The sequence below is a fragment of the Ornithorhynchus anatinus genome, chromosome X1, assembly GCF_004115215.2.
Source record: "Ornithorhynchus anatinus isolate Pmale09 chromosome X1, mOrnAna1.pri.v4, whole genome shotgun sequence".
NCBI classification, from domain to species: Eukaryota; Metazoa; Chordata; class Mammalia; order Monotremata; family Ornithorhynchidae; genus Ornithorhynchus; species Ornithorhynchus anatinus.
Window position 1 is genome coordinate 111,908,296 of NC_041749.1, and position 26,805 is coordinate 111,935,100.

Below are 26,805 nucleotides of genomic sequence, written 5' to 3' on the forward strand. Positions count from 1 at the left end.
ACCCGATTTACTTGTATCCACCCCAGCCCTTAGTACAGGGCCTGACACACGTTAAGCGCTTAACAAATACCGTAATTATTATATTACGCTCTCCTAAGGGCTAAGTACAGTATTCCGCCCCCAGTAGATGCTCGATCTATACTATTGACTGAGTGAAGCCATTAGCTTCACACCCAAAGCTTCTTGATCTTTGGAATCAATGGGATTTATTGAGCTCTAAGTGTGTGGAGAGCATTGAAGCAGCGTGGCTTAGTGGCAAGACCACCATGGGCTTGGAGTCGGAGGATGTGGGTTCTAATAATAATGATGGTATTTGTTAAAGCACTATGTGCCCAGCACCGTTCTCCCAGCTCCGCCACTTGTCTGCCGTATGGCCTTGGGTAAGCCACTTCACTTCCCCGTGCCTCCGTTCCCTCATCTGTCAAATGGGGATGAAGACTGTGAACCCCACATGGGACAATCTGATTACCTTGTAATAATAATAATGATAATGGCATTTGTTAAGCGCTTACTGTGCCAAGCACTGTTCTAAGCGCTGGGGTAGATACAAGGTAATCAGGTTGTCCCATGTGGGGCTCACAGTCTTAATTCCTCAATTAATAGATCTGGTAACAAGCCCAGACAAGTTAAGTGACTTGCCCAAAGTCACACAGCTGATGGAGTGGGGATTAGAACCCATGACCTCTGACTCCCAAGCCGGGGCTCTTTCCACTGAGCCACACTGCTTCTCACCTACCTACCCCAGCGCTTAGAACAGCGCTTGGCACACAGTAAGCGCTTAACAAATACCACCACCATCATCATCGTACTAAAAGCTCGGGAGCGTACAATATAACAGAGTTGCACTCGACGGCACCGACCTACATATCCGTAACTTCTTCATTTATATTAATGTTGGTCTCCCCCGTAGACTCTAAGCTCCTCGTGAGCGGGGAACGTGTCTACCAAACTTTTGTTAGTGCCGTGCTCTCCACACGGGAGGCATGCGACAAATACCACTGATCGACCGATCAGACTGCGAGCCCCACGTGGGGCAGAGACTGCACCCGACCCGATTACTTTTGTGTCTATAACAGGGCTTGTTACAGTGCTTGGCACACAGCATACGCTTTACAACTACTCCCAATCCTCATTAGTATTATCCTCGTGAATTCAAAGTCAGGACAAGTGGAACTGCTGTGTCTTTCAGCCAAGCCCCTTGGGCAAGCCATTTTACCATTCTGGACCTCAGTCTCCTCGTCTATAAATCGGGAATACTACCACCCGTCTCTTCCCGCTTACCAGGACTGTTGAGGATGAAATGAGATCACTGATATAACTGTGCTTTGGGAAAATAAAAGCACCATCTCCGCAACAGGTATTATAGAGGAGTGATGCCAGCAAGCACCTTTACCTCCCCTCTCCCCTTCCCTTTGTTCTCTCTCCTTCCTCCTCCTCCTCTTCTTCCTCCACCTTTGTCCCCTCAAAGCTTCACCCCCATCTTCAAAACAGAAAGTTGGCACCACAGCTGGAACACCTCTTGTGGGCAAACAATTATTTCAAAAGCCCTTTCATTCAGAAGTCTGAACAAACAGACAAATAGTTCTATTTCCCCATGGATGGTCATTTATTTTTTTTGGTAAACGCCATCGGTAAATATACATAACATGAAGAATGAACTTTCACAGAACGATTCATAAGCATCTCAGACTTGGAAACAAGTGCAATATAATTTAAAACAGGTCTGCAAATTTTCAAGTATTTAAATAACGCTTCTATTTAAGACCATTATACTATGATGTGTCCTAAGTCCAGTTATGGGCCATTTTGAGAAACATCCCTCTTTCACGGTTTTATGTTAGATGCATAGCAAAATTTCGTGGGTTTAGAAAAGCTGTTAAGTGCTACTTCCTAAATCGAACATTCCTCCTTGAAGGGTTAGTTTCATTTTCCTCACGTAAATGTCTGGCGATAAAGACAAACTACCGTAAACGATAGGGTAGGTAAAACAAAACCGAGTCTCACTGAATGGCTAAAGTTCTATGTACATGTACTTTGAGCTACGTCATATTCTTTAAAAATGATTTCCTTTCCTCTGATGTAGCGGGAGGGTCGTCATCTTATATGATTGTCTAGTTTCAGTCCAGTGTACGCACTTGCCATAAACATATGTACAAATATGCCATTTATTAATTTACAAGCCATTGTAAAACCTGACAGTTGCTTCATTTTAGAGTAGGATCTCTCATTGCAAATGGAAAAATTTAAATTAACAGATAAACTGCAATACCAGAAACTTCATTTTAGTTGAATGCAGACACAGTCATTTTAGAATTTGAGTAATGTCCTTGGAAACTAAAATAGAGCCAGGAACACTACTGTGCTAGTGAGACTAAGAATTCACTTAGTAATGTCCTCTCTCTGGCACACTGCCAACTAAAAAAATACCAACTTCAGAATCTAACCTCGCCTACAATCTAGAATGGTTTTCATTTTGCTTTCCTACTTCCCCTTCGCCTTACAAAAGTACCACCGTAGAAAAGTGGGAACAAAGATTTACAAGAAATATTACAGGACCCATACAAAAAAATGGAATGATATCTCATTCCATTATTAGTGAAGCCTCATCGTACATCCTGGTCAGAGGACTATGCCAAACAAATATTCTAGAATAGGGGAAAACTAGCTCTTTAGGACTTAACAGACAATTGCAATAAGCCAGTGAGTAAAAATAATTTTAACTGGGATAGCCTGGCACGTAGAATGAAAAGGAAAAAAAAACTAGCCTCATTTCTTTACACATCATAGGATTGATGGAAAAGCGAAATAATCCATTATTACCAAAAAAGAGAAGGGGGGAAAGTAGTTCCAACCTCACAACCATATCCAAAAATAATAATAATAATAATAATCCTATGAGCTTTTCCCAGAAACCACTGCTCCTCTTCTCCCATATCTATCATCTAACAAATCAGATAATGCTGCTCGCTTTTGCTCTAATTTTCAGAAACCAAATGGCCCAGAAATCTTATATTTGGATACCTGTGTGCGATCACAAGATCCAGAAATGTACAGTTCTTTAATATTCACCTTTAGGCCGAATGCAAATATCGGCATCGCTTATGTACTAAGGAAGCCCAGGGCTTTTGAAACATTCTCAATTAATTTATTTTGTTCAAAGATTACAGTAATTTGGTCTGAAATTATAAGACGCGATGCATAACAGACTGTAACTTTACACAGAAACATCAACGAGGCAGATAAAAGTAGAATAAAATCAACGGTTTAAAAACATTGAAATTCAAAGGGGTTCAGACACAGAAGCCAGTCACATCAGGAGTGGTAGAGGGTAGATGGGCAGTATGGCCAGAGCCTGGGAGTCAGAAGACCTGGGTTCTGATCCCAGGTCTGCCACTGGCCTGCTGTGTGACTTGGGGCAAGTCTCTTAACCTCCCTGTGCCTCAGTTTCATCAATAAAACGGTACTATGACACCTATTCTCCCTAACTGGGACAGGGGCTGCCTCTAATCTAATTACCCGATATCCACCTCGGTGCTTAGCATAGAGTAAGCTTGTAATAAATACCTTAATTATCATTATAGAAAAGTGCAAAATTCTTCTCATAAAATGAGTCACTCGGCATCTGCCTGCCTGATTTCCTCTCTACCGAACTTGTCAATACCCTTAGTTCTTCCGTACCACGTATTTTCTCTACGCGTTTTGGCTAACACACTGTTGGGGACTTGGGGAACGTTCTTTTGATGGTACGCACCTGTCTGGAGAGAACCTGATGTGAGGTCGGGAGAGACGGTACTCCGATGCACGTCTCCCTTAACGTGGGGTTCGTCGGGGACGTAGCCCACGATAATCAGAGGGGAATGAAGCGTGATCAAATTTCACGACGGAGAGGAAGCAAGTCCCAATGCAAGTGAACTGGATAACCATTTTCTAATGGGTCCTTTCCCTTATCGGGGAATATTCTGACATATAAAGGACTACCGTTATTTAAGAAAGTAAAGGTCAGAGGATTTTTTTGTGTATAGATGCCATAGGTAATAGATCGACCATCGTCAATTCCTCCAGGTGTTGTGAAATTAAATTCAAATTTCTACTGCTAGATGCTAAGCACACGGCTGGTGCACAAGAGGAAGAACTTAACACCAACGGGGGAAGTTCATTTCAGTTTTTCTCTGGGGTTTTAGAAAGCAACACAAAGGGGAGAACTTAAAAATCTGTACAGTCGGACCAGTCAAGGTCAGAGAGGTAACACTGGCCACCATCTTCCTAGCCACACGATCCTCAGAATACAGGCTCTCAGAGGAAATACTGCCAAAGTGGATATCCACGCTGACGTTTTTGAACCGGACCTACCCCTCTTGCGACGCCGGCACAATCCCTGTTCCAGACAGATTACACTAGTTGCTCCATGCATAAGAATATGTTTAGTGGAAGAGAACACCTGTACCTCTGATAATCATGCACCTTCCCAACTCCAGAAGATGCACAATCACCGTTTTTTGTTTTTTTACATTCACTGGCGAGCCAGAAGTTTCTGATACTGCTGAGGCTGGGGGTGGGGGGGTGGAGAAAGGAACCTCAAAACAGTCTCTCTCTGTTCTCTATAAGCTTACACGTCATATCGATTTAAGCTGTACGTGTTTGGATAGTTCTGCCTATTGTACTGAAAGTGATCTGTTAAGACACTGGTTCGGCCATATTGATAGTCTCCATGTTGGGGGAAAAGAATTCCATTCTGAGATTTTTCGGGTACGTTCCGATGGTGTTCCAGGTTCACGAGGTCCCCAGCTGTAACAGGGAGGAGCTGCTTCTTTGCTTCTTGGTTTGCATCATATTTTGTCTGTATAATAACAATAATAATAAAAGTAGAGTCAGTGTTTAGTAGTTCCCCATAACACCTACACCACACATCACAAAAGAGTTCTTTAAATGCAGTAAATGAATACGGCATGACAGGCCTTCATCACACCGGAGCTCTCTGGACAGGCTGAGTAAAAATTCTATCAAAGAATGGGGGATGTGCACAGGGTAGAGCGCCAGTGATGAAGGGTTAGGGAAACGGCACAGCCTAGTGGAAAGAGCGCAGAGCTGAGAGAAGGATCTGGGCTCCGATTCCTGCTGTCAGTTGACTGCTGTGATACCATGGGCAAGTCACTTCACTTCTCTGGGCCTCATTTCTCTCATCTATAAAATGGGGATTACGACTGTGAGGCCCACATGGGACAGGGACCATGTCCAACTCCATTTGCTTGTATCCACCCCAGCGCTGAGAACAGTGTGTGACACATAGTAAGCACTTAAATACCATAATAATAATAATTATTAAATATTTTTAAAAACCAAAGAAAACAACCAAAAAACACTACTGCACTAAATGTCATCTTGGCCTCTCCCCAAAACACAATAAGGCCTTGAAAGACCCAGGGAAGGTAGAGAATGGACAATCTTCACTGCTGTCCCTCCATAAACAATTTAAAAGTGTCCCCATTTAGATCAAACGATGCCATGGCATGCAGGTAGAAAACAGTCTAGGGCACTGGGAAGAAATGGATCGGGGTGGTCAAACTCAATGCACTAATATCTTACCCACCATATCACGTATGTAACATGTCAGCCATTCTAGGCACTTTCATTTCATTTTCAGTCGATCGCATTTATCGAGTACTTACTGTGTGCAGAGCACTGAACTAAGTGCTTGGGAGAGTACAATACAATACACACATTCCCTGCCCAATCTGAGCTTACACACACACACACACACACACACACACACATACTCTCCCACCCCACCCCTCATTTTCCATACTTTTATTATTCCGGTTCTTCCTCCTGCTCCCTAACTGGAAACAACTTGTGGCTGGGTATCTTTCCCATTAGACTGCAAACACGTTGAGGGCAGAGACCATGTCTCTTACCTCGACAGGTGGTCTTTGGACCTATAACTCAAATCGATTCGGGAAAACTCCATCTTTAGTTCAAACGTGGTAAACAGGAGCTCTTTCCAGTGGAACAGTGTTATGAATGAGGGATTGGTTCTTGCACCAAGGTTGACCAAAATCACCTAGAACTGCATACTTGCTCAATTCTGGCACCATTAATGTCTTTATACTACGTCGAAGAGGCTCCGCAACAGGAGAGCTGACTTTTACGTCGACGGAAATAAAATGGACATCCTGACCCTCCCTGGTTATTCTACCTAGTGAACAGTCCCCCGCCTCCCTCAGCCAAAATAGCTTTGGAAAATTGCTTTCCCATTTCTCGGAGGCACCTACGTGCAACTCCCTCCCTCTCCCTCTCCCACCACCTAGACCTGATTGGATTACGGCCATCCCTGGGGCATCCCTATCTGATCTTTCGTCACCTAACTGAAGGGTTATGGGACACACCCTCTTATCGGTTCTTTCCCTGTCCTCAGCATCACTGCCCCTGCCCCTCTAGACTGTAATCCCATTGTGGGCTAGGACTTTCTCTTCCCTGCTGTACTGTACTTTCCAAGCGCTCAGTACAGTACTCTGCATACAGTAAGTGCTCAATAAATACTACTGAATTAATGCTCCAGGCTCCTCAAGGCACAGAGGGGAGGTGGGGAGCTCAGGAAGGGTAGAAGCTGGGCTCACCAGTGCCGGGGGATTTCTTTTTATATGCGTGACTGTTCTCGGTGGACAGCCCACCCTTCCCGCACACACGGCCCCTCCCGGATATGGAGCATCCCCACGTCCGCTCCCCTCCCGGGGACCGAGCGTCCCCCCATGGCGCTCCCCGGAAAGTCCCGCCTCCCTCTTCCCCTGCACCGCCCCCTTGGCCGGAAGGTCCGGCCGCCTCATCACTTCGACGATGAAGACGTTCCACCGAGGGCTGCTGCGTATGGCTACTTTAGCGGATCACCCAGAAGGATTTCACCCAATTAACGTGTCGTCACACCAAATGCGCCAATCTGTCAAGGGACCCCCGTGAAGGAGGCTAGTGCTGCAACGGAACGGGGGTAAATTTGGAAACAAAAGTGCCATTCATCGTAACTTAAAATGTCTAGAGTCAAAGACTGCCTGCACTCTACTCGACCAAGTGCTTACGACAGCCCTCAGCCCTCGGGGAACAGCTCTGATCGATGGATTGGCACTGACCCCGGGACTCTCCTGCACTACTAGAAGGGGATATTCACGGGAACGGTGCCTCAACCCATGCTTCTGACTTTTGATTCCTCACGCTGCCCTCCACACCCTTCACGGCGGGGGGTGGGGTGGTTGGCGTGGTGGGTGTCTATGAACCAGGCTGGCTGAGCCACCCGAGGTGCCGGATGGAGGCAAAACCCGGCCAAGAGCACTGTGCAGTGCATCGCCCGGGCAGTCCGCCGACAACTTCTCAATGATCATGAACGGCTAACAGCCCTGGGGCCGCTGAGCCAGCTCCACAATAAACACTGGCTAGCCTGTTGACAGCGATGAAGGATTTGACTGCTAGATCTCACGTAGCCTTTTAACGCTCATAGTAATAATGATGTGGAGGCTAATTGAGGATCTATAAAGAAGCTTAAGGTGGTTTCCTGAGTGACTTGAGGGCAGGGAAAGTCTTGCTTCTGTGGTCCTCTCCCAAACACTTCTTAATGTAGTGCTTAGCACTCAGGAGGCTAAGCGATGGATTGCTGAATTCTTGGACAAACAGCCTAATAACATACAATACCGCGGTCACCCAAAAGGCCTCCCCGAAGCAAAGAAGGAATTACGATATGTGACATTATGAGACTGTGGCCTACTGTGGCAGAGGGGAGTCAGAGGACCTGGGTTCTAATCCTGGCTCTACCACTTACCTGCTGGGTGACCGCGCTTCACTTTTCGGTACCTCAGTTCCCTCATCTGCAAAATGGGGATTCAAAACCTGTTCTCCCTCCCACTTAGACTGTGGAACCTGATGATCTTGTATCTACTCTAGCCCTTAGTACTGTGCTCGGCACACAATAAGCACTTAAACAATACGAGTTATTATTGTTATCCACATCCAAACAAAAACAGCTCCCCTCCCCCCTCCCCCCCGAAAAACCACCTTTCCCCAAAGACACCTTAGAGCTAAGAGAGTTTTTTTTAAAGTCATAATCCCTTAACTCATTCAGCTCTTTGCTACTGTCAACACGTGGGCCTTCGATGGCAGATTTTGCAATTCAAAGCTCTAGCTCACTAAGCAGCGGCTCCAACTCCAGAGTGCCACAAAAGGCGAAGGGAATCGTAACTTCTCTCAGCTACCACGAACTTGAGGGGATCGCCCAATACAGACACCTACCTTGTTGTACAAGAAGACCCCCAAGATGGCCGTCATCATGCCCAGAACGTTGGTGCTGGTGACTGGGTTTCGTAGCATGATGAGGGAAACGGTGATGACCATGATCCTTTTTGTGGCATTTGCCACGGAGTAACTCAGAGGGCTGATCAAATTGAGAATACTGAAGGCAATGACATTCTGGGCAAAGTTACAGAATCCACTGATTGCCAGGAGCATTAATGTCCACGGCCACTGGGATATTGAATTCTAGGAAGAGGAAGGAGAGGGGCACAATTTAAAATGCCATTTCAAACAGAAATCTCAACAGCCAATTGCCGTGTGAAAGAACAAAGGAAAAACAGAGCAGAAAATAACGTACTTCTCGGGGGCAAACGGGGAAACCCATAATCCTCTAGGCCACCTCAACGGGCTGCTGCTGAAAAAACCATGGTAAGCATTTCATTTCACCACGGTTCTTTCAGGAGCAGAAGCAGCAGCCAAGTGAGGAGACAAATAGATCTGCTCCCCAAGCAGCAGACTCGTGGCTCAGTGGAAAGAGCACGGGCTTTGGAGTCAGGGCTCATGAGTTCGAATCCCAGCTCTGCCACTTGTCGGCTGTGTGACTGTGGGCAAGTCACTTAACTTCTCTGTGCCTCAGTTCCCTCATCTGTAAAATGGGGATTAAGACTGTGAGCCTCATGTGGGACAACCTGGTTCCCCTATGTCTACCCCAGTGCTTAGAACAGTGCTCGGCACATAGTAAGCGCTTAACAAATACCAACATTATTATTAATGATGTGAAGAAGCAGCCTGGCCTAATGGAAAGAGCCCAGGCCCGGGAGTCGGAGGACCTGGGTTCGAAGGCCGACCCTGCCACTCGCCTGCTGTGTGATCTTGGATGAGTCACTTCACTTCCTCTGTTTCCTCACGTGTAAATCATCTCTAGTCACTGTACAATCTCTACCCTCACTCACTCTGAGTTTCTTCTGACCAAACCTCCTCACCTACCTTCCCTCCCACACATCCCTCCCTTCCCCCGCAAATCTGTCTATTCCCACAAAGAGACTTCCGAACTTTTAACCCTTTCAATTCTCTAAAGTCACTGTGCCACTTCTGTACTGGAGCTGTAGAGCACTGCTGATGGAAATCCAAACACGTGGCTGACCTCTTCCGTCTGAAATTCATCCCCGCCTGCTTTGATTCTGACCTCCCCCTGCCCGGCAACAGTATTTCTCCATCCTTATTGACTCTAATGTCCACTGCTTGCTCCAGTTGTCCCAATCGGTCGTTGGTATCTAGTACAGTAGAACACTGTCCTAAGCGCTCGGGAGAGTAACACTACAACAGATGTTTAAATCTCTTTTCAAGCCCCGTCGCCTTGCCCCCTGACCCCATCTCTTGCCCCTAATGACCTGGCCCACATAATTTGATATAATTGAAACCACCAGGTGTGATGTCCCTAAAATCTCTCCTCTCCAGGCTTGTCCTCCTCCTGCACCCTCTTAACTCTCCCATCTTTCCCAACAGTAGCTCAAGAGATCTCCTGCCTCCTTTCAAAATCCACCCCCTCCACCTGTGTCTGTGACCTATCCCTCCGCACCTTAGCAAAACATTCACCCCCTCCCTTCTTCCCTCTGTGACTGCCATCTTCAAACATTCACTTTCCAATGGCTGCTTCCCCACTGCTTTCAAACATGTTCATGTCTCCCCATCCTAAAAAAAACCCCCAAAACAAAAACAAAATCCTTGACCCTACAGCCCCCTCCAGGCATTGCCCCAATAACCTCCTACCATTCTCTCCAAACTCTATGACCGAATGGTCTACACCCGCTTTCTCCATTTCCTCTTCTCCAGTTCTCTCCTTGACCCCCTCTCCAATCTGACGTCCACTTCCTTCCCTCCACTGAACTTGCCAAATCCAATGACCTCTACTCCATTCCAATCGTCCTCAACCGCTCAGCTGCCTTCGACATTGTGGACCACCCCTTCTCCTTGAAACACTGTCCGACCTAAGCTTCCTTGGCGTTGCGCCTCAGTTACCTTATCTATAACATAGGGATTAAGACTGAGTCCCACGTGGGACAACCTGATTACCTTGTATCTACCCCACTGCTTAGAACAGTGCTTGGCACATAGTAAGCGCTATTACTATTGTCTTCTCCTGGTTCTCCTATCTTTCTGATCATTCTGTTTCTTTCACGGGCTCCTCCTCTTTCTCCTACCTGCTAACTGTTCTGGATCCCTTTCTACTCTCCATCTACACCCACTCCTTTGGAGAACTCATTCACTCCCACGGCTTCAACTACCATCTCTTTGCAGATGGCTTCCAAATCGACCTCCCTCCCTCTCTGCAGTCTTATATTTCCTCCTGCCTTCAGGACATCTCTACTTGGATGTCTCGCAGAGACCTCAAACTGAACACATCCAAAGCAGAACTTCTCATCTTCTCACCCGAACCCTAACCTCCCACAGTCTTTTCCATCACAGTGAACACCACTATCCTTCCCGTCTCACAAATCCGAAATCCTCATCTCTTTCATTCAACCCACATATTTAATCTGTCGATTCTACCTTCACATCACTAAAACCCTTAACCCTAACGACGTTTCTTAAAATCCTCCCTTCCCCCTCCCATGAGATCCGCTTCGTGACGCTTGCTCGCCCGCTCTGAAACGGGCCCCAAGTTCCATAAACCTGCTGACTGTTCTAAAGGATGGGCCCCGGGTGGAGCACAGTCAGTCCCTGAATCCTCCTCAACAAGACAGAACAAACTCCATTCCTGTCTCGGAATAGGTGGAAGCTAAAAAAGTATGAGAGGAATGAACAGTTAACACCAGAACACGTGACCTGCATGGCAACCCCTCCCCGCCCACTCTGCAGACAGTGACACATTTTCTTCCAGCCTGAAAACGACGACTTCCAAATTCAGACTTTCTGTTTTGAAGTGGGATATTGGTTAGAAGACACCAGCTGACATTCTAGGGCTTGAAATTACCGCCCCATCATCAAGCAGGACAAACATCTGAAAACTAAATTCAGAGCCAAAAGGAATCCACCAGAGCCTGAGATTAAGTCATCTGGCTCGACACCCGAGAAGTCCCCACCCCACCTAGGCCCTCTGCATGATTTCCTTCCCTCAAATCCACCCCTCCCCAAATGGCCTTGACACGAATATACTGAAATGGGCTTCTAAGATTTGTATCCTTGCTTTTTTAATGTGGGTTTTCTGTTTTCCGTCCTCCGCCTCTGTTTGGCCAAAAAGACGTTTTGGCTGTGTGCTTGACTCCCCTGATGCCGACTGATTCATCACCTCAGGTTTCTTTAGGCTTAGTTAGCCTGTGCTATTATTCATTCAATAGTATTTACTGAGCGCTTACTATGTGCAGAGCACTGTACTAAGCACTTGGAATGTACAATTCGGCAACAGAGACAATCCCTGCCCAATAAGGGGCTCGCTATTACTCTTATGACTACTCAGATGACGATGACTTCTAAGACTAATTACCTCTACTAAGACTATTTTCTCTACGAAAACTACTACGCCTCACCTAAGATTTATACTACTGAAATAATGGAACATTAAACTCTACTTTCTTCCTTCTTTCTCTTGATCTGTCAACAGCTGTGACTGAAAACTCAGTACGGCAAAGAGCAGCGGGGTCGGGGTGTGTGGGGGGGTGGCGGGGGGCAGGTTATTTCGGGTGTGCGGGGACACCAGTCTCAAATCAGGGTAAAATATAAAACATCTGTTCAGAGATGATCAGATGCTAGCAAAAACAGAAAGGACCATCCACATGAGGTGATTTCCAAATGGCAATGCCTCCCAGTCAGGGGAAAAAATGGGATTCTCTGCTCCAACTTACCAGGTCATTCTCTACTAGGAAAGAAGAAAGGTCAACCAAAACCCATGTTGGGATCATAAAGAAGATAGCATGGCAACCCAGGATGTTCAGCAACCGAAGGTGATGGATCCGGGAGTCTCTCAACACCTGAAAGCATAGAGGCACTCCGAGTTCATGATCAACATTGACAGTGGAAGAGGAGGAAGTTGAAACCCCAGGGGGCAACAGTTTAAAACCCTGCCCCGGCGTGGCGTGGGAGGATTCAAGCCAGCTGCCAGACTCACGCTCTGCCCCTCGGCCTGGTTTCCCGAATGGGACCGAATGCCGAGACTACGGAGAGTAGCGCGGAGGGTTTGGTCCTGAAGAACAAGGCAGAGGGCAGAAGCGAGTTACTTCGGACTGGATGACAGCTGTTGTTTGGGACGGTGGGGAGGGGTTTTGAGGGAAGAAATAGTCCCGGGGCTTGTTCTCTCAGCTCGGGTCTTTAGCTTTTATTTTTCAAGGCTGCTTGAGGCAGGTGGCCAAGGGCCCAGGGAAAATGGCGTCGGGGCCTGGCCCTAATGTTGGTATTTGTTAAGCGCTTACTATGTGCCGAGCACTGTTCTAAGCGCTGGGGTAGACAGCGCTTACAGCCCTAACTCACCATCCCGCTACTGCCTCAGTGCAGTAGGTGCCTTCAACAGATTCATTCATTCAATCATATTTATTGAGCGCTTACTGTGTGCGGGGCACCATACTAAGCGCTAGGAAAGTACAATTTGGTGACAGAGACAATCCTTACCCAACGGCGGGCTCACTGTCTAGAACGGGGGGAGACAGACATCGAAATGAGTAAAGAGGCACGCACTTTCTCTGGCTGGTTTTTCGGGCCTACGGCAAGTAGCTGCTTTCAGAAGAACAAAAGGCTAGCAGAGAAATATTTCACACGCCCGGGAAATCAACAGAAACCCCACAGCTAACAGATACCTTTTTGGAGAATATGTTCTGAAGTGAGAAACAGAGGGTTGCTGCAAGAGCACTGATGAGACCCCACATATCAAAAGACAACTCAGTGACTGTAGCCAGCAGGACACCACTGATGATAGGAATTAAGGATAAATAAACCTGAGGAAGGAAAAACAGAGAGAAATTTACACTCAGGAACTAGCAGTTTTAAGTACATCGCATTCATGGATTTCTGCCCATAGGAACTGTCATCCCCCCAGAACGCTGACCACAAGTGAAAACGCGGCAAATTCTTCCACCTCTTCGCCCTTGACCTAGAAAGAAATCACCATGAGAATTATGGATTCAGTTCAAAAGGCGAAGTCTGCTGAATTCACTACACCGGGACTGAAAAAAACCAGAACCTTCCTAAAATAAGGACATGGTCTTCGAAATTAGTTCTGCGACTCATATTCTTTAAAACAGACCCTGATCTCCTAGAATCAGTGACCACATATCAAGGGGAGGGAATCCTAGGAGCCGGGGCTAGGGGGCCAATGAGGGGCATATAGCCACACGCGGGATCAGGGAGGAGGATGCACGGATGCACACGGACACTTGCGAATATGCAGTTATAAAGCAGTTATTGCTGTCGATCACCTCACCTATAACCCTTAAAATTCTCTTACCCTACCAAGTCCCCTCAATCCTCTCCTGCCCATCAGCCCAGCCCCGTCCTTCGGCAACCCCCTCTCCCCCATCTCTTGCCCCTCCTCGACTGAGAAACCTGGTAACCTGGCTACCTCCTCGATTGAAAAAACTAAAACCATTAGGTGTGGTCTTCCTAAAACCTCCCCGTGTCCCCTCCAGTCCCTCCCTACTCCTGCCCCTTCTTCAACTCTCCATCTTTCCCAGCAGTATCTCAAGGGGAGACCTGCCTCCGCTCAAAATCTACCCCCCTACCTGAGCTCCCAACTCCATCCCGCTGCACCTTATCAGAGCGCTTGTCCCCTCCTTTCTTCCCTCCCTAACAGCCATCTCCAACTCATCGGTCTCCAGTGGCTTCTTCCACACTGCCTTCAAACATGCTCATGTCTCACCTATCCTAAAAAAAACAACACCCTACCGAGTCCCCACAGCTTCCTCTAGTTATCACCCCATCTCTCTCCTTACCTTTCCTCTCCAAACTCCTCAAGTGAGTCATCTACACCCGCTGTTTCAAGTTTCTCTCCTCCAATACTCTCCTTGACCTCCTTCCATCTGGCTTCCTCTCCCTTCACTCCATAGAAACTGCCCTCTCAAGGGTCCCCAGTGACCTCCTTCTTGCCAAATCCAAACGGCCTCTACTCCATCTTAGTCCTCGTCAACCTCTCAGCTGCCTTCGACACCTTGGACCACCCCCTTCTCCTGGAAAGGTTAACCAACCCTGGCTTCGCTGACACCGTCCTCTCCTGGTTCTCCCCCTAGCTCATTCTAAGTCTCTTTCAAGAACTCCTCCCCTGCCTCCCACTCCCTAAATGTGGGAGTCTCTCAAGGCTAAGTTCTGGGTCCCCTTCTATTCTCCATCAACACCCGCTCCCTTGGAGAACTCATTCACTCCCATGGCTTCAACTACCATCTCTCTGTGGACGATTCCCAAATCTACTTCCCTAGCCTTGACCTCTCTCCCTCTCTGGAGTCTCACAATTCCTCCTGCCTTCAGGTTGTCTCTACTTGGACGTCCCACCGACGCCTCAGCGTGGCTCAGTGGAAAGAGCACGGGCTTGGGAGTCAGGGGTCATGAGTTCGAATCCCAGCTCTGCCACTTGTCAGTTATGTGACTGTGGGCAAGTCACTTAACTTCTCTGTGCCTCAGTTACCTCAGCTGTAAAATGGGGATTAACTGTGAGCCTCACGTGGGACAACCTGATTACCCTGTATCTACCCCAGCGCTTAGAACTGTGCTCGGGACATAGTAAGCGCGTAACAAATACCAACATTAACACGTCCAAGCAGAACTCCTTACCTTTCCACCCAAAACCCGTCTTCCCTCTGACTTTCCTTTCACTGCAGACAGCACCGTCATCTGCCCTTTCTCACAAGTCCAGAACTTTGGCATTATCCTTGATTCATCTCTCATTTAACACATGTATTCGATCTGTCATCAAACCGTGGGAGTTCAACCTCAACATCGCTAAAACCCGCCCATCCCTTTGCATCCAAACTGCTACCACGTTAACCCGAGCACTTAACCTATCCCGCAATGACTGCTGGATCGGCCTTCCTTGCTGCCCTCTCTGCCTCCTGCCTCTCCCCATTCTAGTCCATACTTCACTCTGCTGCCCGGATCATTTTTCCGCAAATTCAGTCCGGGTTTCCCCACTCCTCCAGAATTTCCAGTGGTTGCCCGTGGACGCAGTGTGGCGTAGTGGACATAGCAAGGGCCAGGGAGTCGGAAGGTCACGGGTTCTAATCCCAGCTCCGCCACGTGTCCGCTATGTGATGCACTTCTCTGGGCCTCAGTTACCTCATCTGTAAAATGGGGATTGAAACTGTCAGCCCCACGTGGGACAGGGACTATGTCCAACCCGATTTGCTTGCATCCACCCCAGCTCTTAGTACAGTGCCTGGCACGTAGTTAAGTGCTTAACAAATATCACATTATGATGATTACTATCGCCTCTATGTCATTCATTCAATAGTATTTATTGAGTGCTTACTATGTGCAGAGCACTGTACTAAGCGCTTGGGATGAACAAGTCGGCAACAGATAGAGACAGTCCCTGCCGTTTGACAGGCTTACAGTCTAATCGGGGGAGACAGACAGACAAGAACAATGGCAATAAATAGAGTCAAGGGGAAGAACATCTCGTAAAAACAATGGCAACTAAATAGAATCAAGGCGATGTACAATTCATTAACAAAATAAATAGGGTAACGAAAATACATACAGTTGAGCGGACGAGTACAGTGCTGTGGGGATGGGAAGGGAGAGGTGGAGGAGCAGAGGGAAAAGGGGAAAAAGAGGGTTTAGCTGTGGAGAGGTAAAGGGGAGGTGGCAGAGGGAGTAGAGGGAGAAGAGGAGCTCAGTCTGGGAACGCCTCTTGGAGGAGGTGAGTTTTAAGTAGGGTTTTGAAGAGGGGAAGAGAATCAGTTTGGCGGAGGTGAGGAGGGAGGGCGTTCCGGGACCGTGGGAGGACGTGACCCAGGGGTCAACGGCGGGATGGGCGAGACCGAGGGATGGTGAGGAGGTGGGCGGCAGAGGAGCGGAGCGTGCGGGGTGGGTGGTAGAAAGAGAGAAGGGAGGAGAGGTAGGAAGGGGCAAGGTGATGGAGAGCCCTGAAGCCTAGAGTGAGGAGTTTTTGTTTGGAGCGGAGGTCGATAGGCAACCACTGGAGTTGTTTAAGAAGGGGAGTGACAGGCCCAGATCGTTTCTGCAGGAAGATGAGCCGGGCAGCGGAGTGAAGAATAGACCGGAGCGGGGCGAGAGAGGAGGAAGGGAGGTCAGAGAGAAGGCTGACACAGTAGTCTAGCTGGCATATAACGAGAGCCTGTAACAGTAAGGTAGCCGTCTGGGTGGAGAGGAAAGGGCGAATCTTGGCGATATTGTAGAGGTGAAACCGGCAGGTCTCGGTAACGGATAGGATGTGTGGGGTGAACGAGAGAGACGAGTTAAGGATGACACCGAGATCGCGGGCCCGAGAGACGGGAAGGATGGTCGTGCCATCGACGGTGATAGAGAAGTCTGGGAGAGGACCGGGTTTGGGAGGGAAGATGAGGAGCTCAGTCTTGCTCATGTTGAGTTTTAGGCGGCGGGCCGACATCCAGGTGGAGACGTCCCGGAGGCAGGAGGAGATGCGAGCCTGAAGGGAGGGGGAGAGGACGGGGCGGAGAGGTAGATCTGCGTGTCATCTGCGTAGAGATGGTAGTCAAAGCCGTGAGAACAGAAACTCCTCGCGGTTGGCTTTGCAGCGCTCCATCATCTTGCCCCCACCTATCTGACCTCACTATTTTCCTACTAGAACCCAGCCCCAACCCTTCGCTCCTCTCACGCCAACCTACTCACTGTCCCCCGATCTCATCTACCTCGACACCAACCCCTTGTCCGTGCTCCGCCTCTGGCCTGGAACGCCCCCCTTTTCGTCTCCGACAGACGTTTGCTCTCCCCACCATCAAAAGCCTTATTAAAAGCACATCTCCTCCATGAGGCCTTTGCCGACTAGGCCCTCCATTCCTCTTCTCCCACTCCTTTCTGTGGCCTTTGCAGTTGGACTCGCACCCTTTATTCACCCCCTCCCTCAGCCTCACGGCACCCTGTACAGCAGTAATTTATTCATTTCTATTAATGTCCGTCTCCCCCTCTGCACCGTAAGATCTGCAGAGGCCGAGAGAGTTTGTACCCACTCTGTTATACTCTTAGTTCAGTGCTCTGCACGGAGTAAGTGCTCGATAGATACCGTCGATTAACTGCCTGCTATGTAAGATCGGTGAAATGGACAGGAAGAGACTCTCCGCCTGGGAATCGGGAAGGGGGGGATGTGGAGACAGTCACCCGCTGTAAGAGGTCAGTAAAGTGGACGGACAGGCGGGTCCGTAGGCAGAGGGTGGGAGAAGCGGGTGTTGTGGGAGGAGTCACGCAGACTAACGGATCCATAGAAGGGCGCAAGCACGTGGCCTCAGGAAAGAGGGCTTGCGGATGCACACAGGCTACATACTTCATACTACACGCACGGGGCCGTGAAGCAGCCAGACGCAGACACATGCAGAAACACACACAAGCATGCCGGGCTGGAGAAGTGGACACACAGACATAGAGGGATGCATACGAAGTCTCTGAAGTCATCATGCAGGCCCACAGATTCATGGGGTCGGTGAAGCCGCCACTCACACACACACGGTTGGGAAAGCCACCAAGGAGACACATGCGCCATGAGAATCAACGTGGCCTGGTGGCTGGAGCACAGAACTGGGTGTCAGGAGACCTGGGTTCTAATCCCAACCCCACTGCTTGCCTGCTGGGTAACTCTGAGCAAGTCCCGTAACTTTCCTGGGGCTTGGTTCCCTTCTCCGTAAGATGGCGAGTCAATAACCGTTTTCCTTTCCCCTTAGACTGTAAACTCCAGGTAGGACAAGCACCACGTTTGATCTGACTGCACTGAATCCACCCCAGTGCTCAGTGCGCTGCTTGGCACAGAGCAGATGCTTAACAAATGCCATTATTCATACTAGTATTGTTATTAACAAATACTTGCATTCAGGGTATTGGGGAAGCAGCCCCAGAGACTCATATGGTCATAAGCAGGGGTAGGGAACATGGACGCTCAGTCACCGTCTCCCGTCCCACCTCCCCCCCACACACACACACACGTCAAGGGAAGTGGACTGAACCTGCTCAGTGCACATTTTCCCTCTCTTCAACCCCTTCCTACTGTGGCCTACTTCCCTCGGTATGAAGCCTGGGCTCCTCACAACTAGCTTTGAGGTTTTTCCCCGCTCCCTCCCGGCACTCTTCACTCCTCCCAAGCCCACCTTCTGGATCCACCCCACTCTGTTCTTGCCCAACCTCTGACCACCCGCCTACGTCATCCCAAGGGCCTGGAACTCCCCTCCCCGCTACATCTGCCAGACCTCAGCCCTCCCCCATCTTTAAAGTCCTCTCGAAATCCCACCTCCTTTAAACAGCCTTCCCTGACCAATTACCAACATCTCTAATCTTCTCAATCCCTCGGCTGCCTTTTGTACTCAAGTATCAACTTCATCAGCGCTTAGCCTGCTCCCTCCGAAAAGTCACGGGGAAACACGGAGAACCCGGGTGGCCTAATGTAAAAAGCAGAGGCCTGGGAGTCAGGTGATCTGAGTTCCAATCCTGCCTCTGCCACCCGCCTGCTGGGTGACCTTGGGAAAGTCACTTAAAGTCTCTGGGCTTCAGTTTCCTCATAAAAATAAATTATTCATTTTAATGCCAGTCTCTTCCTCTAGACCGTAAGCTCGTGGTGGGCGGGGAATGTGTCGGTTGTACTGTTATATTGTACTCTACCAAGCGCCCGGTACGGTGTTCTGCACACAGTAAGTGCTCAATAAATATGACTGGCTGACTTACTCAATAGTGAAAATGGAGATTCCGCACCTGTTCTCCCTCTCACTTAGACTGGGAGCCCCATGTGGGACGGGGACTGTGTGTCCAACCTGATTACCTTTTATCTACCCCAGCGCCAAGGTCAATATTTGGCACACAGTAAGTGCTTAACGAACACCGTTTAAAGAAAAAAAAAACAAAAAAAACCCAAAAACTTGGCAGGGAACTCGATTCCCACTGAAGCTCCGGCTGTGGCTGGAGTACACATTTCTGGCTGTGATTCCCAGATCTACATCTCCGGCCCTGATCTCTCTCCTTCTCCATAGTCTCAGATTTCCTCCTGCCTTCAGGATATCTCTATCTGGATGTCTCGCTGACACCTCAAACTTAATGTGTCCAAAACAGAACTCCTCCCCTTCCCACCCAAACCCCATTTTCCCCATCACCGTAGACAGTGCCACCACCCTCCCTGTCTCACGAGCCCGTAACATTGGAGTTAGCCTCAACTCATAACTCTCATTCAACCCACACGTTCAATCTGTCATCACATTCTGTCAGTTGCACCTTCACTACCCTTCCCTCTCCATCCAAACCGCTGCCACATTAATCCAAGCATTTAGCCTCTCCAGCCTTGATTACTGCATCAAGCCTCCTTGCTGACCTCCCTGTCTTCTATCTTGCCCCGCTCCAGTCCATGCCTCACTCTGCGGCCCGGATCATTTTTCTACAAAACCGTTCATTCATTCATTCAATAGTATTTATTGAGCGCTTACTATGTGCAGAGCACTGGACTAAGCGCTTGGAATGGACAATTCGGCAACAGAATTGGTCCCTGGCCAATGACGGGCTCACGGTCTAATCGGGGGAGACAGACGGCAGGGCAAAACAGAACGAAACAAAAACAAGACAACATTATCACAATAAATAGAATCTAGGGGATGTACACCTCATTGACAAAATAGAGTAATAAAAACATATACAAATAAGCACAGTGCTGAGGGGAAGGGGGAGGAGCAGAAGACGGAGGGGGAGCAGAAGGAAAAGGGGATAGCTCAGTCTGGGAAGGCCTCCTGGAGGAGGTGAGCTCTCAGTAGGGCTTTGAAGAGGGGAAGAGAGTTAGCTTGGCAGAGGTGAGGAGGGAGGCCACTCCAGGACAGCAGTCCATGTTTCCCCAGGCCTCCAGAACTTCGAGTGGTGGCCCACCCACCTGCACATCAAACAGAAACTCCTTATGGTTGGCTTGAATGCACTCAATCACCTTGCCCCCTCCTACCTGACCTCGCTGATTTCCTACCACCCAGCCAGCACACTTCGTTTCACTAATGCCAAGCTACTAGCTGACCCTCCATCTCATCTATCTCACCGCTCACCCCTCACCCAACTCCTACCCCGATCTGGAATGCTCTCCCTCTTCATAACCGACAGATGTTCGCTCTCCCCACCTTCAAAGCCTTATTTAGAGCACATTTCCTCCAAGAGGGCTTCCCCGACTAAACCCTCATTTCCACTTCTCCTTCTCCCTTCTGCGTCACCCTTGCTCCCTGAATTCACCACTCCCTTACCCCACAGCACTTAAGCTCGTTGTGAGCAGAAAATGTGTCTAGCAACTCTCTCCGTTCATTCGTTCATGCATTCCTTTATTCAATCGTATTTAATGAGCACTTACTGTGTGCAAAGCACTGTACTGAGCACTTGGGAGAGTACGAGACAATAATAATAATGTTGGTATTCATTAAGTGTTTACCCTGTGCCGACCACCGTTCTAAGTACTGGGGTAGATACAAGGGAATCAGGTCGGATGCAGTCCCTTGTCCCACGTGGGGCTCACAGTCTTAATCCCGATTTTCCAGATGAGGCCCAGAGAAGTGAAGTGACTTGCCCAAGGTCACACAGCAGACAAGTGGTGGAGTCGGGATTAGAACCCACGACCTCTGACTCCCAAGCCCGGGCTCTTGCCACTATGCTATGCTGCTTCAGTGAACAGACACATTCCCTGCCTGTTCTATCGTATTCTTCGAAGCACATAGTACAGTCCTCTGCACGCAGTAAGAACTCAATGACTATGACCGGTCAGCTTGAGTTTGGGGCCAAATCGGGCTGGGGCCCAAGCCCGCGTCCCTGATTTAAGGCTGGACCTAAACCACGTCTTCTCCATTGCGGCCGGGTTGGGTCTGGAGCACCCATCTCCTGCAGAGGCCATTCGTTTCTGGTTGGAGGCCAGGGACAAGAGTGCAAGCCCCATGGGGGACCGTTTAATGTCCATCTCCCCCACGGGGCTATAAATTCCTTATGGGCAGGGATCACGCCCATCGACTCTGTTATACTGCACTTTCCCAAGAGCTCAGAAAAGTAGTGCGGCCAGGCGGATACAGCATGGGCCTGGGAGTCGGAAGGACCCGGGTTCTAATTTAAGAGAAGCAGTGTGGCTCAGTGGAAAGAGCTTGGGCTTTGGAGTCAGATGTCATGGGTTCAAATCCCGACTCTTTCACTTGTCAGCTGTGTGACTGTGGGCAAGTCACTTAACTTCTCGGTGCCTCAGTTCCCTCATCTGTAAAATGGGGATTAAGACTGTGAGCCCCACGTGGGACAACCTGATTCCCCTGTGTCTACCCCAGCGCTTAGAACAGTGCTCTGCACATAGTAAGCGCTTAACAAATACCAACATTATTATTATTATTATTATTATTAATCCCGGCTCTGCCGCTTGTCTGCTGTGTGACCTCGGGCAAGTCACTTCACTTCTCAGTTGCCTCATCTGTCAGGTGGGGATGAAGACAGCGAGCCCTACGCGGGGCGGGGACCGTGGCTGACCCAATCTGCTTGCGTTGATCCCAGCGCTCAGTACAGTGCCCGCCATGGAGTAAGCGCCTCACGAATACCACCATTATCACAGTGCCCCGCTCAGTGTAAAGCGTTCGCTAAATACCACCGACGGACCGGCAGGGACCATGTCCGACCTGATTACCTCATAGTTCCCCCAGAGCTCAGTCCAGTGTTGGGCACGTTGAAAGCGCTGAACGAATATCACCGTCAGAGCTGCAGCCAGGAGCCCCGTCAGGGGTTCGGCTTCCGGACAGCACCCTGCTCACCGAAAGGCGTGAAAGCGGGCAGCCCGCCAAGCCTCCCAGTTACCCCCACTCCTTCAGACATTCCGGGGAGAACTCGTCCCCGATTGCTGGACGGGACCAGGCAGGAGAAGTCCTAGCTTCCAAATCGTAAGGATAATAATGATGGTATTTGTTAAGCGCTTACTATGTGCCAAGCACTGTTCTAAGTACTGGGATAGATACAAGGTTATCGGGCTGTCCCAAGTGGGGCTCACAGTCTTAATCCCCATTCTATGGATGAGGGAACTGAGGCACGGAGAAGTCGTGGGACTTGCCCGAAGTCCCAGGGCTGACATGTGGCGGAGTCGGGATTAGAACCCACGACCTCTGACTCCCAAGCCTGGGCTCTTTCCACTAAGCCGCTTCCTTCAAACCCTATCGATCCATCGATGGTATTTCCCGAGCGCTTTCTATGGGCAGGACGCTGGACTAAATGCTTAGGAGAGGGTAATACAATGGAGTCCCAGGGGGCCAAAGGAGTGCTTTCCCTACCTTTTCACAAGTCTGTTGAAGGAATGTGGCTCAGCAGATAGAGCCCGGACCCAGGAATCAGAAGGACTGGGGTTCTTCTGCCGCCTTTCTGTTGTGCATGACCTTGGGCAAGTCACTTCGCTTCTCCGTGCCTCAGTTACCCTATCTGTAAAATGGGGATTAAGACCGTGGGCCCCGTGTGGGTCAGGGGCCGCGTCCAACTTGATTAGCGGGGATCTACCCCAGTGCTTAGAACAGTGCCTGGCACATAGTAAGCGCTTAAATACCATTATCGTTATTATTATTAAGACTCTTTGCCGCCAGTTCCGACCTGTTACTCATGTCCCCTTTGGTTGTAGAGGCTTTCATTCATTCAAGAACATTTATTGAGCACTCACTATGTGCAGAGCACTGTACTTAGCGCTTGGAATGTACAATTCGGCAACAGAGACAATCCCTGCCCAATGACGGGCTCACGAATAGCAGGAAGGAGGAAAGAACAGGTCTCTGTCTCCCCATCAACCCCCTCACCCCCCACCCCAATCTCCCCTGTGCTCCCGACGAGGGTTCCTCCTGCCCACTTCAAGGAGTCTTCCCACGGTGACGCCACTGTTATCGCTAACCCTCCTGGACGCAAACCTCTACCTGCCTTCGGCTGGCCGCATCTGGGGCCACGCCGTGCGTGACAACAGGGCACCTAGGAAACACTATCTGACCGACGACGTAGCTGTACGCCTCGACAACTGGACTTCGGCCTCTCGAAAACGGGCGTGCTAAAGGCAAACTCCATCATCCGGGTCTGATGGAGCCATTGGGTGTTCAGCGGAGCACAGCGGTGCTGTAACCTTCTTGATAATCTGGGGCAGCGGGACATTGGATGTTACAGAAAACCCAAAGGCCGCAAACGGTTATTTCTGGAACCACAACTTTGGCCAAGCAGGGTTGTGCGAGGCAGTGCCTGTAACTCGTTTCCTCTTGAGAAACAACTAATCCTACCGGGCGATGCCGCGGACTTGTGTCTTCCACTGCCCTAAAAGGGGAGGGTGGGAGAGACCCGTACGACTCCATCCCTCGCCGACAGTCCTGCGGTCATTCAGAAACCATCCTTTGGCTCTGCTGCCTGTTTCTGGCCTCTAAAACACCAACCAGTCCACGTCTCCCTGCTCCTCAGAAACCTCTAACGGTGGCCCGTCCACCTCGGCGTCAAATAGAAAAACTCCTCACCACCGGCTTTAAGGTGCTCGGTCAGCCCCCGGCCCCTCCTCCCCCACCTTCCATCGCTGCTCTCCTACGGCGACCCAGCCTGCGCACCTCGCTCCTCTAACGCCAACCTCCTCACCGTACCTTGACCTCGTCTATCTCGCCCTCCCCGACCCCTTGCCCGTATCAGTCAATCGATGGTATCTCCTAAGTGCTCACCATACGCGGAGCTCCGTACTAAGCGTTGGGGGGGGGGGGTTCAGTACGATGGAAACGTTCCCTGCCCCTAACATCCTCCCTCCCCCTTCACACCTAACGGCCCACCGCCCTTCCCATCTCCGAGAGGCCACATCCCCCCCACCCCGGTCTGCCCTTCTGTGTCGCCTGGGCACCCTCCCCCTTAAGCACCTGCCGCTCGGCCCAGTCCCAGACACACGGATCCTCACTCTCTCCCCTTCCCCCATCCCTAACTCATTTTAATGCCCGTCTGCCCCTCGAGACTGTGAGCTCCGGGGGTCGTGTCCACCCACTCTGCTGTACTGTCCTCTCCTCTCCCCCGTGCCAAGTCCGGTGCCCCGCAAGCATCGAGGGCTCGGTGAGCACCCCCGGATCGATCGAGCGGATGATTCAGCATCCCGCCTCCCCTGCGGGATCGAAAGGTCCCCGAGGGTGGACGGTCGGACAGGCTCTCTCTCGGTCCAGTCGACTGCTCGGTGGTGGTTACTGAGCACTTGGGAGAGGGCACCGCAACGGGGTCGGTCGCCCGCAAGGAGCAGATGGTCTGGAGAGGGAGTCCTCGCTGGGTTCTCGCATGGCCCAGCTGCCGCTTTCCTACCCACCGTGCCGGCACCTCACACCTTCGGAACCCCGTTGATGGGGGAACGTCCTCACTTTGGGTAGCTACGCACTGGTCCTTTCGACGTCAACCCCACCGCTGGGTTGCTTTCCTTCGCTGAGCGGTACTTGCTGAGCGCGGGGCACCGTACTGAGCGCTCGGGGGAGTGCCCCCGACGAGCGGGGCCGCTCTCTCGCTCTGGGCTGCCTAAAAATCGGCCGTTCGACCGGCCAGCTCGGTGGCTGGCACCAAACCGGTGCCACCCCGACCTGCCCCGGGGCTGCCGGGGAGTCGGGGGGCGACGGGGGGGGGGGAACGGAGAGGGGGGAGGGGGGGTGGGGGAGAAGGGCACAGAGCCGGGCTGGGCTGCTCCTCCTCAGCACCACGATTAAGTGCATTTACCTTCGTGCTCTGCTTCTCCTTCATAATGATCCGGGACAGGAGCACCACCCAGATGGGCATCGTCGCCTTCACTGCAACGGGAGGGGGAGGGGAGGGGCCGGAGGAGGCGGGGGGGGGGGTGAGGGGGAGGGGGCCGGCGATTAGACGGGACCTTCTTCCTAGCTGGGGGTCCGCGGGGCTCGTCCCCGGTCTCCTCGGGGGCCGGCCGGCCGGGACCCCGCCGACGAGTTCTCAGCTCGACCGTCCCGCCCGCGCCCCGTTTCCCGCCCCCCCGGCCGCCCCGTCCCCGCCGGCCCGGGAGACAGAGACATGACTGACCGGGCCCCGGCCCGGCCGCTCACCCGTGTGCGCGTAGGACACCGGCACCTTCCAGATGCTGAAGTGGGCCGACACCGAGGCGAAGTACTTGCCGAAGGCCAGGGGCAGCACGTAGCGCGGGTAGAAGCCCGGCGGGAGCGGGTCGGGCCCGGGCCCGATGCGCCAGGCCCGCAGCAGCGGCGGCAGGCCGGCGCACAGCGCCAGGATGTGGCACAGGGACACCGTCACCGGGAAGGGGAAGCTGCTGAGGATGATCTTGTTGACCACGTTCCCGCCCGCGCTCAGGGCATACCACAGCAGGCACAGCGCGGCCACCCGGGCTCCCTCCCGGGCCCCGGCGCCGCCCGCGCCGCTTGCCGCCATCGGGCCAGCCGACATCCCGCGCTCCGGCCCCGCTCCGACTGCCGACCTCCGGCCGGGGGCGAAGGTGCCGGCCGGGTGGGGCGGGGGCGCGGGGCCGCAGCCCCGGAGAAGGGAGGAGGAGGAGAAAGAGAAAGACGACGACGACGACGACGAGGAGGGGACGGGCGGGAAGGAGGGAGGGGGAACGAAGGGGACGGGGCCGCTCACGCAAACCGCGCGCGCCGCAGCCCATAGGCCGCAAGCCCGCTCGCGTCACCGTCGCGCGCCTCGACCCGCTGACGGGGCTTGGGGGAGGGGGCCGCGCGGCGGGACGCGTCACTTCCGGCTCGATCGGCTCGCCTCGAGCTCTTTCGCTGCCCCTCCTCCTCCCCTCCCCCCGCGGTTCCGAGCGCCTCCGAAAAATTCGTCTGACAGGGGCAGGTAGTCATGGTTCGACATGGCGCGTAGTATTCATTCATTCATTCATTCACTCAATAGTATTTATTGAGCGCTTACTATGTGCAGAGCACTGGACTAAGCGCTTGGAATGGACAGTTCGGCAAGAGAGAGAGACAGTCCCTAGTAAGCGCTTGGCTCAGTGGAAAGAGCCCGGGTTGGGGAGTCAGAGGTCATGGGTTTGAATCCCGGCTCTGCCCCTTGTCAGCTGTGTGACTGTGGGCAAGTCACTTAACTTCTCTGGGCCTCGGTTACTTCGTCTGGAAAATGGGGATTAACTATGAGCTTCACGTGGGACAACCTGATTACCCTGTATAATAATAATAATAATGTTGGTATTTGTTAAGCGCTTACTATGTGCCGAGCACTGTTCTAAGCGCTGGGGTAGACACAGGGGAATCAGGTTGTCCCACGTGGGGCTCACAGTCTTAATCCCCACTTTACAGATGAGGTAACTGAGGCACCGAGAAGTGAAGTGACTTGCCCAAAGTCACACAGCTGACAAGTGGCAGAGCCGGGGTTCGAACCCATGACCTCTGATTCCAAAGCCCGTGCTCTTTTCCACTGAGCCATGCTGCTTCTGTATCTCCCCCAGCGCTTGAAACA

At 51.1% G+C, this 26,805-nt stretch overlaps 1 protein-coding gene across 1 annotated transcript; it reads right to left on the reverse strand.

The window, feature by feature from the left end:
* Positions 1–1,582: 1,582 nt before the first annotated feature.
* SLC35E1 (solute carrier family 35 member E1) lies at positions 1,583–25,890 on the reverse strand (the record flags this gene model as incomplete). The annotated part of the gene is made up of 6 exons (XM_029051143.1): positions 1,583–4,837; positions 8,269–8,514; positions 12,111–12,236; positions 13,056–13,193; positions 25,084–25,154; positions 25,425–25,890. Coding segments are annotated over 6 exons (1,278 nt in total), but the record flags the coding sequence as incomplete, so codon positions are not given.
* Between the last annotated feature and the right edge of the window lie 915 nt (positions 25,891–26,805).